This window comes from Panicum hallii, chromosome 3 (assembly GCF_002211085.1).
Source record: "Panicum hallii strain FIL2 chromosome 3, PHallii_v3.1, whole genome shotgun sequence".
NCBI lineage: Eukaryota > Viridiplantae > Streptophyta > Magnoliopsida > Poales > Poaceae > Panicum > Panicum hallii.
Window position 1 is genome coordinate 416,358 of NC_038044.1, and position 18,643 is coordinate 435,000.

The 18,643-nt window shown below is 47.7% G+C and overlaps 2 protein-coding genes and 1 pseudogene across 2 annotated transcripts; 2 read left to right on the top strand and 1 right to left on the bottom strand.

Moving 5' to 3' along the window:
- Nucleotides 1–6,738: 6,738 nt before the first annotated feature.
- On the top strand, nucleotides 6,739–7,152 carry LOC112884239 (RING-H2 finger protein ATL56-like). Its single transcript, XM_025949613.1, has one exon. The coding sequence runs from the start codon at nucleotides 6,739–6,741 to the stop codon at nucleotides 7,150–7,152; it is 414 nt and encodes a 137-aa protein (XP_025805398.1).
- Nucleotides 7,153–9,371: 2,219 nt separating this feature from the next.
- On the top strand, nucleotides 9,372–11,733 carry LOC112886711 (annotated as a pseudogene).
- Nucleotides 11,734–13,518: 1,785 nt separating this feature from the next.
- Nucleotides 13,519–18,191, bottom strand: LOC112886483 (probable serine/threonine-protein kinase WNK8). The gene is made up of 4 exons (XM_025952392.1): nucleotides 17,709–18,191; nucleotides 15,418–16,453; nucleotides 14,969–15,304; nucleotides 13,519–14,162 (listed from the first exon to the last, which is right to left on the bottom strand). The coding sequence occupies exons 1-4, from the start codon at nucleotides 17,805–17,807 to the stop codon at nucleotides 13,696–13,698; spliced, it is 1,938 nt and encodes a 645-aa protein (XP_025808177.1). The 5' UTR covers nucleotides 17,808–18,191; the 3' UTR covers nucleotides 13,519–13,695.
- Between the last annotated feature and the right edge of the window lie 452 nt (nucleotides 18,192–18,643).

Consider the following 18,643-nt stretch of genomic DNA (forward strand, 5'->3'; position numbering starts at 1 on the left):
AACTTGGCCGAGCCTAACCCCATTATTAGAGTATACTTGGTGTTGACGATAATGACACTGGTGGCTGCCGCTGCGTTTCCTGCAATGGCCGGCCGGATATGCTAGCTAGCCAGCCATATCTTGTCGCCGACACGGTACTGGACTCTATCTAGCAAGCCATCTCCACCAGTTTCATCCACAATTAAGGAGGTTGTTAGGCTTCATACCTACGTGTGCTGCTGGATTTTGTAATTAAGCATATAATACAGACTCCGGCCACAAGTAATCATCAGACGTACGTGAACACTGACTAGAGTACAGCATCTATTTTTTGTTGGAGTAATGGGCTTGGCCTATTCATTCTAATGCATTAAAAAAGTTTAAAGCCCACTATTAATGCGAGGGAATCAATGCTTAATTCCGTACCGGGAATTGAGGAGGATCTCAACCGACTTAAAGGGTGGACTTCGTGTACACCACTTGTGAAGCCGGTAGGAGGAGGACGGTGAACCACACGCGCGCGCTCGCTCGCCTCGCCGAGCCGTGGCCGTCCAGGTTCGTTGAACCTGAGGCATCTCGCGCCTATATAAACCAGCACCCTCCTATCCTCACTCACCTCAGCACTTGATCCAGGTACTCCTCTTCAGGAGACCTCTCCTTTCTCCCTCAGTTGCTTTCTGCCATTCCCGAAAGAACCGCAAGATACAGCGGGACTTTCCAAGGAATGGTGGGGTGAGGCTATATTGACTGCATGTCATGTCCTAAACCGTGTTCCTACAAAGAATAGCGTTGGGTATAGATTTTTAATAGTGAAATCTGGAGTACCTGACATGCATGTTGGTAATATAATGGAGTCCAGAGATGTTATATTTTTTGAAAATATTTTTTCCATGAGAGATGAAACAAGTTCATCTAGGCAAGAGTTCATCGAGGATGATGGCTCTGCTGAGCCAATAGAACACAATGAACATACACTTGTAGAAAATCCTAAGGTGGATAACAATAATGCTCCGAGAAAGAGCAAGAGACAAAGGACTGTAAAGTCTTTTGGTGATGATTTCATTGTATACCTCATAGATGATACACCCAGAACCATTGAAGAGGCATATTCATCTCCTGATGCTGACTATTGGAAGGAAGCAGTAACGAGTGAGATGGATTCTATTATGTCTAATGGAACCTGGGAGGTCGTTGAACGTACTTATGGATGTAAACCGGTTGGATACAAGTGGGTGTTCAAGAAAAAGCTTAGGCCAGATGGTACTATTGAAAAGTACAAGGCTAGGCTTGTGGCCAAGGGTTATACCCAAAAAAGAAGGAGAAGATTTCTTTGACACTTATTCACCAGTTGCCCGATTGACCACAATTCGAGTGTTACTTTTCCTGGCAGCCTCTTATGGTCTTCTCGTTCATCAGATGGACGTTAAGACGGCTTTCCTCAATGGAGAGTTAGAAGAGGAGATCTGGATCAGCCGGATGGGTTTGTATGAAAGGGTCAAGAAGGAATGGTTTGTAAGTTGTTAAAATCTTTATATGGTCTCAAGCAAGCGCCTAAGCAGTGGCATGAAAAGTTTGATAGAACTTTGACCTCTGCCGGCTTTGTTGTGAACGAAGCTGACAGATGTGTGTACTATTGCTATGGTGGGGCTGAATGAGTGATTTTGTGCTTGTATGTGGATGACATACTGGTCTTTGGCACTAGCCTTAATGTGATTAAGGAAGTCAAAGAGTTTTTATCTTAAAATTTTAAGATGAAAGATCTGGGAGAAGCTGATGTTATCCTTAATATAAAACTGGTAAAAGAGAGCAATGGTGGGGTGATTCTTACTCAGTTTCACTATATGGAAAAGGTGTTAAGTCGCTTTGGTTATAGCGATTATAAATTTGCCTCAACACCATATGATGCCATTTTAATTCTTAGAAAGAATAAAAGGATAATGCGAGATCAGCTGAGATATTCTCAGATCATTCGTTCATTAATGTATTTAGCTAGCGCTACAAGACCTGACATCTCGTTTGCTGTAAGCAAACTGAGCCGGTTTGTTTCAAACCCGGGAGATGATCATTGGAAGGCTCTTGAAAGAGTAATGCGCTATCTGAAGGGGACAATGAACTATGAAATTCACTACACCGGGTACCCAAGGGTACTAGAAGGCTACAGTGATTCAAATTGGATTTCTGATGCTGATGAGATAAAGGCCACAAGTGGATATGTGTTTACACTTGGTGGTGGAGCTGTTTCCTGAAAGTTTTGCAAGCAGACCATCTTAACGAGGTCAACTATGGAAGCAGAACTCACAGCATTAGATACCGCCACTGTTGAGGCTGAGTGGCTTCGTGAGCTTCTTATGGACTTGCCGATAGTTGAAAAATCGTTACCGGCAATCCTAATGAACTATGACAATCAAACGGTAATTGTTAAGGTGAATAGTTCAAAAGATAACATGAAGTCATCTAGACATGTGAAAAGACGGTTGAAATCTGTCAGAAAATTGAGAAACTCCGGAGTTATAGCCCTGGACTATGTTCAGACGGCTAAAAATCTGGCAGATCAGTTTACAAAGGGTCTTTCACGAAATGTGATAGATAATGCATCTATGGAATTGGGCTTGAGACCCACGTGAGTCATTCTATAGTGGAAACCTGTCCTATGTGATCGGAGATCCCGTGAATTAGGATGGTGAAACAAACTAAAGTCTGACTGTGAGAAGAGAACCTTTGTGAAAAGGGCTCATTCCGTGTATAAGGTGCATTTTTCTTCTAATCTTTATGGCAGGATGGTCTATACCTTAATGTGTGTCAGGTGGTTTCTTTTAAACAAATGAGTTGTTTTCTTAAAACAAAGATGTTGTCCTACAGAACATCTGAAAAGAACACACCTATATGAGTCTGACCACTGGTCATGGTCTATGAGAACTGGGTATTCTCTAGAAACTCATGAAGGGCCTGGAGTATGACTTATAAGCTCCAAACCGCGGGGATGCTCTTGCAGCCTAGTACCAGTGTAGGGCTCTGGTCAAACTTATTTGCACAAAACTGGCAATTCAAGGTATAGTCCATTGCACAGTTGTGAATAAGTGTAGCTTTTGTCCTAGATGGAAGTTCAACTGAACAGTCTCTGTCGAATACTGGTATATCAATGAGGGAATGAGGGTATTTCTAGTGTGGCTTGAATTTCTTGGTGGGGATTGTTGGAGTAATGGGCTTGGCCCATTCATTCTAATGCATTAAAAGAATTTAAAACCCACTATTAATGCTAGGGAATCAATGCTTAATTCCGTACCGGGAATTGAGGAGGATCTCAACCGACTTAAAGGGTGGATTTCGTGTACACCACTTGTGAAGCCGGTAAGAGGAGGACGGTGAACCACACGCGCGCGCGCGCTCGCTCGCCTCGCCGAGCCGTGGCCGTGGCCGTGGCCGAGGCCGAGGCTGAGGACGTCCAGGTTCGTTGAACCTGAGGCATCTCGCGCCTATATAAACCAGCACCCTCTCCTCCCATCCTCATTCACCTCAGCACTTGATCCAGGTACTCCTCTTTAGGAGACCTCTCCTTTCTCCCTCAGTTGCTTTCTGCCATTCCCACCGCTAGTACTGCGCGCACAGTTCTAGCGAGAGCAGGGCCTCCGGAACCTCTGCTCGCTGAAGGTCCTGCACGGGACGCGGGCAATTAGGTTTTTGGGGAGCGTCTTGACGCGACTGCTCGCTCCGTGAACGACTACTTCGTCTACTTCCCGGCGTGACCGTTCGTGGGACGACTACTTCGACTACTTCCCGGCGTAACCGTTCGTGGGACTGCACTGCGAACATCTTCCTGCATCGACATAGTTCGGCTATTTCGAGTAAGGCCAGTCGAATAGCATGTCTATTCCAGCTGGTAACGGCGCAACCGGTGCCTCCGGTACTAGTCCTGCCTTGGGGTACCTACTAAACCTACTCTGGTTTAATTCTTTGTTCATGCTTATTAGTGAGAATAACATGAACAGATGCACATATCTTGTACACACATTATCACTCATCTATATCATGAAATTGCTACTAATATTTGAAATTAAAATATACCGAAAATTGCCTAGATCTCTAACATTTTTCTGTTTTGGTGTTCCAATTAGTATTTTCAAGGTGTGTGCCTGTTTCCAATAATTCCATGATGTTGTACATGTAGCTCAATAATAGAGACAGGAGATAGATCGATGTGCACGATATATGCTAGCAGCGCCGTGTCGCCACATTCAGCAGCAATTATCACCACTGCTCCACTCGATCAGAACCGCCAACTACTCTATCATCATGTCTTACAAACGTGAAAACAAATGAAAAAAGAAAGAAAGAAAAATAATACCTGCTACCATCTTATGATTCAATTTAGATTCCTCGACTTTAGCTGCACAACGAATCTTGTCTAGAAATTAAGATGGCTAAATTCATTTGCAGGATGCATGTGGTATACTTCCGTCACACAGAAAACCAGATCTAGCCCAAATTTATGGCTTCATTCATCTCTATTTGTTATGTTCAACTAATGTAACCCTCCATCCAGATTCATTCATTGAGAACTGATACATGGTGAATTCTTTCAGTTTCAGGGGAACAAGATACTATAGCTAGTAGACCGAGGCTCCTTTTCACAAATGCAACCACAAGTGGTGTTTAAGAAAAAGAATCCGACTACCTAGCTAGTTAAACTTGATGAATGATGCATGCGCTGGCATATTGTTTTTTTCCCCAGCAGCAGTAGGCAGGCAGATGGAGCCAAGAGCCGTTTGGTGTCTAGTCTAGGGTGAATCAATCTTGGATTGGTTCCAGGCAACGACCTCGCTGCTTCCAATAATGCCACCTGCAGGACCAGCGAGTACACGTTTATTTTTTTATTTCATCAATTTTATTATATGGAAAAAAAATGTTGAGGTCCTCGTCGATGGGTCACTGCCACGTCTGCCAATTTGCCGGTGCTCAGTGTAATGATTCCGTTTGTTTTGGAAGAAGGCGCCGTGGTTGATCACAGCTGACTCGGATACATGCAATCCTCATCGCCATGCATAGATGTGAAGAGTAGTCAGCAAGATATATGATGAAATAAATCAAGATAGATGTGAAAAATCACGGGTTTTATTTTACAGTATCGGAGGTATCCCGATCTACACACAAAAATAAATAAATAAACGTCTCATTCGTTCCCCATGCTATGCATGGTAAAGAAAAAAACAATCTAATCTGTGGACCGTGCACACTTGAGCTCTCGTTTAATTTATTTCTACATATATACAAATCAAAGAAATTAACATGCAGGGGATACATGTAGTCTATCAAAGTGTCCATGTAGTACATGAATATACTTATTTTTATATACTACTAATGTATAATCATGATATATTATTTAAAAAATAAGGATGCTTTTGAAATTTTTTATACTCAAAGTATTTTAGAATTAGTATATAAACATACTTAAAGTGATAAATTAGTATGTAAATATACGCATGGTGGTATATTGATAGTAAAAGTAGTTACAAACGAGTGTAGATAAAACTCATCGTGTGTATATATATATATATATGTATGTATGTCGATCGTGATGACCTCCTCAGGGAGCACAGGTCATGACGTACGTGTCCCGACCCATCATCAATAAGGTTCTGGTTTCTTCGTCCAGTGACTGATCACCTAACAAGGGCGATGTGTCCACAAATCATCGTTAAGAAGGACCGACCCACGAAGGGACGGGAAGGAAAACAACGTGTCACCTCCCGCTAAGGCTCCTATCATCGTTTCTAAGGCTCCTATCAAAAAGATGATCGCAGAACGGCTCCGCATATGAAGCCGTCTACGAAACGGAAAACAGGTTTCACCGTAGGGGTGAAGCTAGCTCCACCGACTTTATGAACGGCTTCCACCTCGGTGGAGGTAAAACTGGAATTGAAGAAGCTGTTTTACCAAATAATTTATAAAATAACTTCATCTAAAAAATAGCTCTACCAAATAAGCCTTTACGGAGACGGAACTATTTTTTCGAGCAGCCGCAGGCGTGCCACACTAGTAGCAGCTCGGAGAGAGAATCTTGCGTTCTTTAGTTCAACTGAGGAAGCAGTTGAAGTAAAACTGAGGGAGCAGAACTGTATACCATACTCCGTACTGTATTTGTTTAGCACAACTGGGAAGCAGGTGAGGTAAAAGTCAAACAAGATCAAGAAATCCAATATGTTTTAGATGGATTATTACACTACACAGCATATCAGTTACCGGCGGCCTGAACCGAACATGACGGTGAGATAGATGAATAGGACCTGATCCATTCCACCTTTCTTCACAAGATATTACTATTATTGTTCTATCTCTAGACACGTGCAGAATATGTGCACTATCCTATTTAGGTGACACTTCCTCTATTTTTTTACAAATACATATTTCATTTATTTAGGACAATGTTTTGAGCAATCATTACTAGCTCTATTAATATTTATGTAGGTCAAGTCAAGTGTCATCAGCACATTAAGGAGCAGAAGCTAAGCATCAAAGACGTATTAATTAATGGGGTCCTTTTATGGTGCCTGGAAAGTTATGAACATAATACATATGGTGGCCCAATACGTACTCAAAATTGGCCCAATCCAGCAGCCCACAACGATGCCAGTTCCTTGTAAACAAGTGTGGGTTATCTTGATGTTGGAATCGGAACACATACCCGATCGGATTATGCTTGCCTTCCAGAGATTTATTTAAAGCAGCAGTAACTACTATACTCCAGCTACGATGATAGCCGCCATGGAAGAAGAATTAGGGGAGTGGCTGATGATGGCCATGTGGTATTTCGGCCTCGCGCTCACCTACGGTTCCCTGGTGGTCACGGTAATCTTACTAATCTCCGAGGTGCTGGCCGGCCTCCAACGCTGGCGCAACAAGCTCGCCGGCGAGCGCCTGCTGGAGAGCATACCCGGCGTCCCGTACCACCCGCTGCCCGAGGGGTCGCCGCCGTCGTGCGTGATCTGCATTGAGGAGTACGAGCGCGGAGAGAGGTGCTTCGTCATGCCGGGATGCGCTCACATGTTCCACAGAGAATGCGTGCGCAAGTGGCTGCGTCAAGGCAACCCCACCTGCCCAATCTGTAGAGCAACACTACTAGTCGCGCCAGCAGCAGCAGCAGAAGAACGTGTTAGCACGGTAGAGAACATGGTGTAGCGCTCTTCTTTCCTTTCTTTGTGTTTTTTTTAACCAAAGAATTAGAAACATGCTGAGACCTTACAGCAGCTCCATTCAGAAAGAAAATCATTGTAATCTTTACTTTTTTTTTTATAGTTCATCATATGTGTCAACAAAAGCGTCGTGCCTCGACGAATAATGCTGTTGTGATTGTAATAGGTACGTACAAGATAAGAGGAGGTCACCCATGTGTTGATATGAGCAACGGCTGGCCATTGCAGTTGCGCTCTGCAGAGTGGGCACGTCTTGTTGCAGGCCTTCAACCAGTCGGCGATGCAGCCCCTGTGGAACTCGTGGCGGCAGACGGGCATCACGCTGCACGTACAGCTCGCCGTCCTCCAGCCGCCCCAAGCAGATCGCGCACGAGTCCTCCGACGTAGTCGAGGTGCTGTATGTACCACCGGCGGCAGCTGGGCGTGGATTAGGCTTGAAGCAGCGGCACGCGGCTCCTACTGCGAGGACGCCCGGCCCAGAAAAACCAAACGACCAAACGCCGCCCAGCAGGTCTCCTCCGCCATTAACCATGCCTTAATTAGCTTGATGTGAATAAGAACATCAATGGGAATCGTCAAGCTTTTCGTGCTCTAATTCAAGCAGCGGATAGAGAAGAGACCTAAGGGATTAAGATAAGAGTTGAGAGTCCCGATCGATCGAAACCACCTCCTCCTAGTCCTAGCCAGCACCCAGCATTACCGTACCATGTATAACTAGCCTATATCTAATAACTAGACCGCAGATCAGAGCAGAGCGCAACGCGACGATCATCGATCGTGCGCCATGGCCGCCGCGACCAACTCTAGTAGTGTCGAGCTCGCCGTGATCGATACATCCATCTTGTCGTCCACGGGCGGCGCGCGCGTCTTGTTCACGTGGCTCGGGTGGGGAGCTCTTTGTCTCGTCGCCGCGGCCTTGGGGCTCATAGCCTTGGCGGTCGTCGCCGAGGCAGTCGCCCAGGAAGCTGCCCGCCGGCACCGCCAGCCCGCGCTCGCGAGGCGGAAGCGGGAGCAGCGACTCCGGCGTCGGCAGCGGTGCCGGATGATGAGCAGCCTACGTGACGCCCCGTACGAGCAGCTGATTGCAGACGGGATGGTGCGGAACCCGTGCGTGATCTGCCGGGGGGAGTACGAGGTCGGCGAGACGTGCAGCCTCCTGCCGCTGTGCACCCACACGTTCGACAAGCACTGCATCGCCGCTTGGCTGCGACACCACACCACCTGCCCCATCTGCAACGCCGCAGTAGCACGGTCGTGTAGGTGTAGCCCGACCGACTTTAATTTTTCTCTCTCTCCTTCTTCTTCGTCTTCAATTGATTTATCCGTACAGGAGTAATTGATTTCTATGGATCAATTTATTATCTTATTTATTCATCATGACTGCAACCGGCGGCAAGAGCGCGGGGTAAGTACCAATGTTTCTTTTCTGTCCTGCAATGAACGTACGCAATGCTATCACCGGTGCTGGACATAAAAAGGAAGAGATTGCAAAGGAATACAACATGCTGGGCATAAAATGAAGTAGTATGATCATTATATTATACACAAATAACAATAATATCTAATTCTTCAAGCATATCTATCTATCTACACCATGTTTTCAGCAGCAGCTGCTGAGCACTGCAGTAGTTGAGCTCTGCACAGGGGACAGGTATTTTTGCACGCCATGATTAACCAGTCGACGATGCAGTCCCTGTGGAACTTGTGGCGGCAGACGGGCATGATGCTGCACAGCTCGCCGTCCTCAAACGGCCCCAGGCAGATCGCGCAGTCCTCCTCTACTGACGCTGTCCAGCATGGCGATGGCGACGGGTTTCATCTCCTCCGGCAGCCGGGCGTCCGCCTGCTGCTGGTCTTGATGGTTGTTTTTGCTGCACAAGCAGATGATGACAAGGACTGCTGCCGCTGCGATGATGAAGAGAGCAAGGAAGACGGCATCCATCCGCGATGGACCAACCATGATGACAAGCAGCTAGCCAATAATCACGGAGGATATATGTATGTATATCTCGTAATGGAGTCCGATCGAGTTCTCGATCGCGCTGCCCGCTTGGCTTGCTGAATCGGAATCGCCGCCGTGGGAGGAGGGAATCGAATATATTGGAAAAATCACTGGAATTCTTTTTTTTTGACACTTTCCCTCTTTTGCTTTCAGTAGCAGAGTTGCTCTGCAGCTTGGTCCCAGACAGATAAACGTTGCCTCCGCCGGGAACCTTTTGCTTTTGTTGTTCCCAATGCCATGTTGAATTGCCGACCTCCGTTTTTGTCCTCATCATACCAGCACGTTGTTTTGTTGTTCCCAATGCCATGTTGATTTCGCCTCGCTTTGCCACCGCCGCCAAGACGTCCATAATGTTTCGAAAATAAGTATTTTAGACCAGGCAAGGGAAGAAGGCTTCACTCATCTCCCTCGTCAATCTAGCGGTTACTCTACCCGCAGGTTACTACTTCTCTTCTCTGCTTCTCCCTGTCCATCATTAACCGATAATTGCGTTTGCTGATGGCCTTCATTTGTTATTAGTTGCTTCTGTCAGAAGGTAAAACCTGACATGATTTTGTTTGCTATTGCCTCCACTGTGTTTGATGCTTCCTGTAATTCCATACAACTGTTTTCGTTATTCAGATCCTTCCACTTGTTCAGTTATATATCTGTGGAAGTTTCATGCCAGCATCTGTGTTTTTTCTTCTTTATTAAAGGACTTGGACTAGATCTGTCTTGCTCATTCTTGCAGTTCTGGGGATTCATCCTACTTCAATGGCTTTTTAGATAATCCTGCTGCAATTGGAAAACTGTATACTGATCCTGCTACAAACAGCGGATTTGTATCCAAGATTCACAATTTATCTGCTTTGTTTCATCTTGGGAAAGAAAAGAAATGTTTTTCATAGAATAAGTGTGAGCAACAAGCACAGGCAGTCATCAACTCATCATCTAGTCTCTGCATCAAAAACCTTCCAGTTTCCTCTGCCAATTCTGTTTTTTAGCATGCCAAAGGTTTGATTTTCCTCATATTTGTTCACAGAGAGTTCGATTTTTTTCCTCTCTTCCTAGATGCTGGATTGAAAGCAGTCACTAGGCCAAATGGAGTCAGCAACACCAAGAACAAGTGCTGCGACTCCTACCTGCACCGTTCCTGGGCTCCTAGTCGGCCTCACCAAGCTCTGCAAGCTCACCAAGGTCTGCGCAGCGCCAGCTCTGGACGATGAGACAAAATCAGAACTTGGAACCTTTTGCGGTGAATATGATCAGAGGCTACTTCTCATAAGACTGTTTGAAGCAATGGGATCCCTCAAGTCAGCTTACATCAAGCTCCAGAGAGCTCACATCCCCTACGACCCTGCCAAGCTCGCCTTCGCCGATGAGATTATCAAGTCTGAGCTGGATTCAGTAGCAGCTCTGCAGCGCCTGTGCAGTTCCAGTTGTGGGATCGGGTCATTGGTCAACGAGCGGTGGTCCTTGGTTCAGGAACTGGAGGCCGAGACGAGGAAGAGGGATTCAGAGATCGTGCTGCTGAAGAGAGAACTGGAGGCGCTGCAGAGGGAGAACTCTGAGACTGAACAAGCAGATCAAGAGCGAAAAGCCGTCGTCAGTCAAGCACACTGACAAGGGGTTCGTCGTGCCGAAAGAGATGACCGCGGTGACGCCAGGTGCATTGTCGGAGCTGTTCAAGGTGGCAGCAGCATCGGTGCACGACTTTGCAGAGTTGATTGCTACTAGCATTCTGGTACCTTCAGATAACTGCGTGAACGATGCAGTAGAGCGGTCATGGAGGAGGTACTCACTTGAGGCGCACCTGTCGCGAACAATGCTCGTCGGTGTTATTACCACAACTCAAGAAGAAGAAGAAGAAGAAGAAGATAAAGAAGGGCTGAAAATCAGTGGTGCTTGCTTTGAACGGATCATGAGGTTGTGCGACCCTCTGGACGCCTTGATGCAGTACCCAAGCTCTGGTTTCTCGAGATTCTGCCGGTCCAGATACTTGGCCGCCGTGCCGTCGGAAACGGAGGCGGCAATGTTCCGGAACCTGGACCAGAGGGCGTTCGTGGCGCGCGGCGGGCACCCGAGGACGTGGTTCTACCGGGCGTTCGCGACGATGGCGAGGTCGGCGTGGGCGCTGCGTGTGGCCATGGCGCGGTGCTTGGAGCTCGGACACGGTGTTAGAATGTTGTACGCGAGTACGCCGAGGAGTTGATGGAGAGCGTGGCTGAACCTGCATCTGGCGTCAGGGAAGGAGAAGAAGATGACATGGAGGAGATGCTTAGCGTTGCCTTCACTGTGACGCCCGGAGTGAAGGTCGGCGACACGGTGGTGGCGTGCAGGGTTCTTCTCTGTCACTGTCGTCATCAGGTGGGCTTCATCCAAGTCCAATGACGACTGTGGTCAGCAAGCTTATTCAAGTCATTCACACCGAACTGGACTACGCCCAACTAGCCCGGCGCTTAACCTATGGTCTGGTGATTTGAGCTCAAACTTGCATTGCATACGGTCGTGCGAATTGAAATTAATGTTGGCTGAATATGTCGGTCGGTTTTCGAAGGGAGAATGAACTTGAGACCTTGGCTTGAACAGTGTGTGTGTGTGGTGTGTGGGTGCTGTTTGCAGGTGAGAAAAAGGCAGATCGACAGAGTGCAGACCGGGCGGTGGGTTGAGGTCCAGTTAGGCAGGTCAAAACGCGCCGTTGGTTGCCATGCCAGCTGGGTCTTGGCTGAGCCGAGCACACTGTGATGACGCGGCAACGACGACTTTGATTCTGAGTGTTGGCTGGTACGCACGTCGTCGTATACAGGGGCCAAGCATATCAGAGCCTCACGACATTCCCTTTCACTTTGACTAGCTCCATCTCCATCCTTGGCCTCCAAGTTTAGTTCCCTTCCTTCCACCGCCGACGCCGTGTATATATCTCCTTGCTCAGCTTCTTCCTCACAACGACGACCGACCTCTCCACCTACTCCTGACTTGTCCAGGATCAGCTCAGGCCGCTCGATGTCGATGGGAAGCCGTCTCTTCCAGTTGCTTGGCCCCCTCCTCCTGCTCCTCACCGTCTTCGCGCCGCGGCCTGTCACGGCGGCTGCATCTGCAGGCACACCGTCCATGATGCCCCGAGAGAGAAGCAGTAGTGAGGATCATCGCCAGCTGCCCGCCGCCGGCAGCAGCAGCAGCTACGAGTGGCTGCTCAACAGGAAGCCCCGGGGGAAGCCACCGCCATCCGCACCCAGCAAACGCACCAACTGATGAAGAAGCTAAGATTCATCTCAAATCCTACTGCCTGCCCTGCTCTGCTTAATTTGCAATCAAAAGCTGTGGCTTGCCGAGACAGAGAACCAAAAATACTCTCTTCTTTCTTTTCTTTTTTTCATTTTGGCTTTGTAGCAGATAGCATTGCATGTATATTGTTTTGTTCTTTCATTATTCTATCTTGTGTTTTTTGCCTGACAGAAGAATTGATGTAAATATATATACAGGTACATACATATGTACCTAGTTCATGTACACGCATGCAGAAACGTCGTTTGTCCCAAGTTTTTCAGTAAAAAACCCTGTTCTCCCAACATAATTCATGCATATCTAAAAGAGGAAAAATATGATGAGATTATTAGGCAGAGCAGGCCAAGCCCTGCCTGCTGTGCATGTTTTTTTTAAGGAACCAGCAAGGAATTTTTTTTAACGAACTAGACAGGAGAGCTGCCGATTATATTAAAAAGAACGAACAACGTTCGGATTGGGCACAACAACAACAATAACGATACCGATCGGTTGGATTAGGATATCAATACGGCCACGCAACTCCACACGAACCCTACTCAACAAACAGCCGGTTGGATTGGGATGTCAACGCGACCGCACCACTCCAACGTAGCAAGATGGAAGCACTACCGCAGCACCACCCGCAATCCACAATCTTGATCCTCCAAACCTCAGGCCGCCGCCGACGCCACGGCCGGGCTTGCCGTGGATCAAGCGAGCCAGAGCCAGGTGGGAGGGAGGAGGAGATAGTCAACTAATAAACCATTTTGACCGCTGACATGACATGATGGAGCAGACACCACCCTGTCCATCTGCCGTGGTGCCACAGGAAAGGTGTCCACGCCATGCAAGTCTTACGCGCTTTGCCTTTTTTTCTTTGTTTTTTCGGCATCCACGCGGTTCGGATCGAGGGCACAAGCAAGAGCCATGAATTCCAAAAGTCTTGTGAAGATTTGAACACCCGCGCATTTAAATAAAAGTCTTGTGAATCAAAGCATGAAAGACACCGGATGTTTTTTTTTACTTTTTGCAAGCTAAACATTTCTTAACAGTTTGTTAAGATCACAACCGGAAATAAAAAAATATTCTGCGCAAAGAAAGAAATGCTCTAGAAAAGGAAACAAATATTACTATCCCGGTCCATGGCATATAGCATCCACGTATTTCTTAAAACAATAATGTACAAAATGATAAGCTATATCGTAACAAACCATACCGGCCGCACTACACTCTGGAAAATATACACACATTTCTGCGACAAGTACAAAAGAAAAACCAGATTACTCAAAGCATGACGTAGTTCTGGTGATGCTTGTCGTCTCTGCTCCTCCTGCCACGCGTCGACGACGACGAGGAGGTGGTGGTGGTGGTGGTCGGCGCCCGGAAGCCGATGTTCTCGACGGCGCCGACGGTGTTGAAGAAGAGGCGGCGGTTGAGCTCCTCCACCAGCGTCCGGTGCAGCAGCTGGCTCCGCATGTCCACCATCGACCGGTTCCGCGTCATCCTCCCCCTCCTCCCGTGCCAGTCCTCGTCCTCCCGCCGCCGCGGCCGCCCGGCGTGCGGCGACATGCTGCACTGCCGCTGCAGCTGCCGAGCCAGGGAGCTGCCGAATCTCGTGTTCTTGGGCTGGGCCTTTGAGAATCCGCTGGGCCCTCCGACGACTTCAGGTCGTGGTGATTGGGCCTCGTCCTGATTCCCCGAGGAGCTCATGTCATCGTCGTCGCTTAAACAAGCGCAGTAGTACCCATAATCTACACCAGAAAAGTTTTTGAAAAAAAAATGCACACGTGTCAAGCTCGATGGAGCAGTGCTCTCCCCTTAAAGATATACTAGGATAGATATGCATGAGGGCTGCCTGCAACGTGACATACTCTAGCAAGAATGCAAACAAAAAGCACTGGCGACGCCTACGTGTGCCTACCTAGATCGGGTGCCAAATCGTTCATACCCTAGATGATGCATGGCTACTGCTGTGGTGTGCTTGGAAAACAAAACAGCCATCTTGTGGATAAGGAGCCAGAGCCGCCGCGCCATAGTCAACATTTCACAGTCCAAATTGTCAAAGTGTCATATCTAATACACACGTATGCATGCATCCACACAGGTACAAAAGCAGGCAGTTCGGCAAAGATGCCCTGGCTGGCTAGCTTCCATATATATATATATTCATGACATGTGCATTTTATATGTATGTTTATGTTTGGACGAAATCAAATCAAATTATTCTTTCATTCGAAAAACAATCAAAAACATGCATACAAATCACTAATATGTGCCATAAGTTAATACTACTATCTCCGTCCATAAAAGAATATAATTATAGGATCTGTGCCGGTCAAAAACCAAATTTATAGTAAACAGTATTAGCGCTTATGTCTCCAAATAAATCTATTATGAAAATATATTTATCTTGTATCATGAATGTTATTATTTTTTATATAACTTTAGTTAAAATTTAAACTGTTTGACTTGTCGAAAAGCGAGAATTGCATTCTTTCGTGGATGGAGGGAGTAAGAAGTAAAATGCTCGAGTACGGTTCAAAAATAACGTTGTTACCTTTGGACCAGGCACCGCCTTGTGGGCGAGAGAAGTCGTCGGAGGCGTAGGGACAGACAGAGCTTTGGGAGGAGGTGGGGGAAGAGGAGAGATAGTAGAAGGGAGGAGGGCGCTCCTCGTTTTCGTCGTCATCATCATCATGTGCAGCGTACACAGCATACTCGTGCTGCTGCTTTCGCCCGGGAAGCAGCCTCTCGATCTCCTGCTCGATCATGGCCGCGATCTCCGATGGGTCCCGGTCCCTGATCTCCAGCTCCTTGACCATCTCCTCCGCCACCTCTGTCGCCGTGTCGTTCACCATGTCGAACGGGAAGTAGATGTTCCGAACATTATTCCCTGCACATGTGCATGTACGTGTATGATCGATCAGGCATCTGCACTCAGTCAAATGATGCCATGCAACATAATCTGAATGCATCGCACTGGAACGACGGATGAATGTAACGTACCTGTCTCGTCGGCGATCTGTACTTTAAGGAAGATGGTGTCCTCCTCGGCGTTCAGCTTGCCGGTGATGGTCATCTCAGTCGTCCTGGCCACTAGAGGATCGTCTGCATCCTCACTTACATCCTGATGATCATCGCCCAACGACGAAACATCGGAACTGCTGCAGGTCGAAGAAGAAGGAGGACCAGCAGGCGGCAATGGCGGCGGTGCCATCGTCACGGCGGCACACGACATCGTCGACATGACGTGATGATGATCGTCGAGTAGGAACGGATCCAGCAGCAGCTCTGCCGCGGACGGCCTCCTGGACGCGGCGACAAGGCACCTGCCGATGAACCGCCGGGCCTCCCCGTCCTCCACCCGGTAGAAGGCGTCGGGCAGCTTGCCGGCGGTGACCTTCTTGTAGATCTGCGCGGGGTTGGAGCACTCGCTGTAGGGGTACTCCACGGTGAGCATCTCCAGCATGCACATGCCGAACGAGTACACGTCCACCAGCTCGCTGTACTCCTCGTCGTACATCTCGGGCGCCATGAACTCCGGCGTCCCGATCACGCTGTGCGCCGCCTGCCCGGCCTCCCGGAGCACGGCGGCGAGGCCCAGGTCGCCGATCTTGACCTGGCCCTGGTGCCCGTTCACGAAGAGGTTGTCGCACTTGAGGTCGCGGTGGATCACCGGCGGGCGGTGGGCGTGGAGGTAGGCGAGGCCGCGCAGGATCTGGCGCGCCCAGGACCGGACGGCGCGGAGGCTCACGCGCGGGTAGCGGAGGCGGTAGGAGCGGAGCGTGCCGGAGGAGAAGAGCTCGGTGATGAAGTTGAAGGTGCGCCGGGGCACGTCCACCCAGGACGCGTGGAAGCCGATGATGGCGTCGTGGCGGAGCGTGCTCAGCAGCTGCACCTCCGAGTACATGCGCTGCACCGCGTCGGGGGTCCGGAGGACGTCGCTCAGGCTGGCCTGGTTCCACGCCACCTCCACGCCGCGCTCCTCGTCGAAGCCACGGTACACAGACTTCATGGCGCCCTTGCCGAGCAGCTCGTCGAACTGCATGATTGTCAGGTTCAGATCAACACAAAATTAATTAATTATGCCATCAAATTAGCAAGCTAGCTCATAATTTTCAAATTATATGGAGTATTATTTATGCGCATCGATCCTGAAGGAAAAAATGACATTATATATTTCTTCTGGAAATGAATGGCGTTATTTTTTTTATCTAAAAGAATGTTACAGTTAAATCCTCTGTTGAAATCTACTGAAAGAAAAAGGATGAAGAAAAGTGACTAGCAGAAAAGATGAACCGCACCATATCTAATGGATATGACTTGGTAACGTACAGCATATACTTTTTGAAGCTTTCAAAGCATCTTATTATTGGCATATTGACAGATGGGCAAACCTCTCAGCAAATCCAACTTGGGAAAGTTCAAATACCAATCAAACACCATCTCTGACTATTGGAAAAAAGCTAGCACTCTTTTCTGATTGGACCAAAAATCACAATCAAAGTCTCTCACCATCTCAGATTAATGATTCACTAGTTGACCAAGTGTATAATAATGGTATTATCTTTCTGTACAAAAATTGTTTACTATTGCTCACATGATGCCATCTGAGAGTCCACCTGAGCAACTGATTAATTTAGCACCAGTATTTGACCCTGATCTTGATGTGTTTAACAATATAATAGTGGTTATGAATATCTTGATGGTTCCACCTTTCATTTTGCAAATTAAACTTATGGTAAACACATTATGCAGTGATCGATATGGGTATTGGCAACTAACTAAAAGAAACCGGTCTAGCTGATGTGTGCTATCAACGAACTGTATGGAAAGAAAACAAGATTTACAAAAGCCAAATGGAGATGGGATGAAAAGGAAAAGGGCGCAATTATTGTGTCCTGTTCTACAGGTAGCTCCGATGTGCACATTACAATGGAATAATCTATCCTTAAAAAAACATGATTAAGAAGAACAACCCTATATCTTAACTAATGAACTAAGGTTTTGCTGTCAGCATGTGATGGAACTACACCATCTCTACTAGCACAAGTTATCAAAAACCAATAGTAGAGGTAGCTAGGACAGCGATTGGAAAGAAGGGCAATTCGAGGGGAACTAGTACTTCTCTTCTTCCAATCATCATGCATCAATTCGTGGTAACTATCTTACTATAATGTCAGGTTGTTCATTCTGAATCAAAGCAGAGCAAGAAATTAAAAATGAACTTTTCTTGTTTGTCATCAGCAATTAAACGAAGTAGAAATTAAGGATGAGATGTGTGCAGTAATACATACCCGGCCATAGCGACCATTGGGATCGGTCTCGACGTATCCGTTGGTGTTGTCCCCCACTACCGCCGGCCGCCGGCTGCCGCACCGCCGAGGCCCGGACATGCTCGACCGGGCTTGGTACTTGGTTGCACCACTGACGAGAAAAGAATTGCTAGCAAGGATGATGTGGAAGAAGACAATCAGAAGAGGCGTGTGCTAGAGGCCGGGCTTGGCGAAGTTGTGGTGGTTGTGGGTGGCGTCGTAGGTGAAGACACGGAAGAGGAGCCAGCTGAGGCTGGAGCAGTCGACGACGATCCACGGCGCCATGGACGGCCAGGAGGAAGAGGAGGAGGCCCCCGCGTGCGCGTGGTGCGCGGCGCCGAGGCAGCAGGACCGTGCACTCATCTGACGCCGCTTATATGTGGCAGCGACACGCACGAAAACTGATGGAGGAGAGATTGATTGAGTGATGGAACAGGATGCCTCCCTCCAAATTTAAAGTGCTTTGCGAATTAAGTGCAACCAACTCTTATTCCCTCTCTCGATCGATCACCTCAGTTTTCCGCGCATGCGCCTGCAGAAGACAACCAATCACACATGTTGATTGCGAGCTCTGACAAGACGACGCGACACTTGATAGGTATGCAGAGGACGGAAGCTCGAAGCAGAGGAATAAACGATGGATGGATGGAGAATTACTGGTGCAGAGAATATGTACCCAAAAAATCGACCTCTCGCCTTCCCTTCTTGTCACCTGGCCTGGCCTGGAAAAAGGCAAGCTACTAGATTGATGAGAGAGATGTGGTGGGAGGACTATGTGTAGAAAGAAACCAGACTGCCTGGCTCTGGCTAGCAGAGAGAGCAGAGGGATTTTTGTTTCTCTCGTCGCAGCTGAGTGAGCTGATGAGATTTTTGCTCATTCATTGGCAGTTACAAGGAGGATCTGAACTTGAAGAATC

Bases quoted from the DNA above. Each gene is read 5' to 3' on its own strand.
- LOC112886483 (XM_025952392.1), bottom strand. From the start codon at position 17,807: ATGTCCGGGCCTCGGCGGTGCGGCAGCCGGCGGCCGGCGGTAGTGGGG. The intron at 16,454-17,708 runs GTATGTATTACT...ACAATCATGCAG, and splicing joins CCAATGGTCGCTATGGCCGG to TTCGACGAGCTGCTCGGCAA. The intron at 15,305-15,417 runs GTACGTTACATT...GCACATGTGCAG, and splicing joins ACAGATCGCCGACGAGACAG to GGAATAATGTTCGGAACATC.
- LOC112884239 (XM_025949613.1), top strand. From the start codon at position 6,739: ATGGAAGAAGAATTAGGGGAGTGGCTGATGATGGCCATGTGGTATTTC.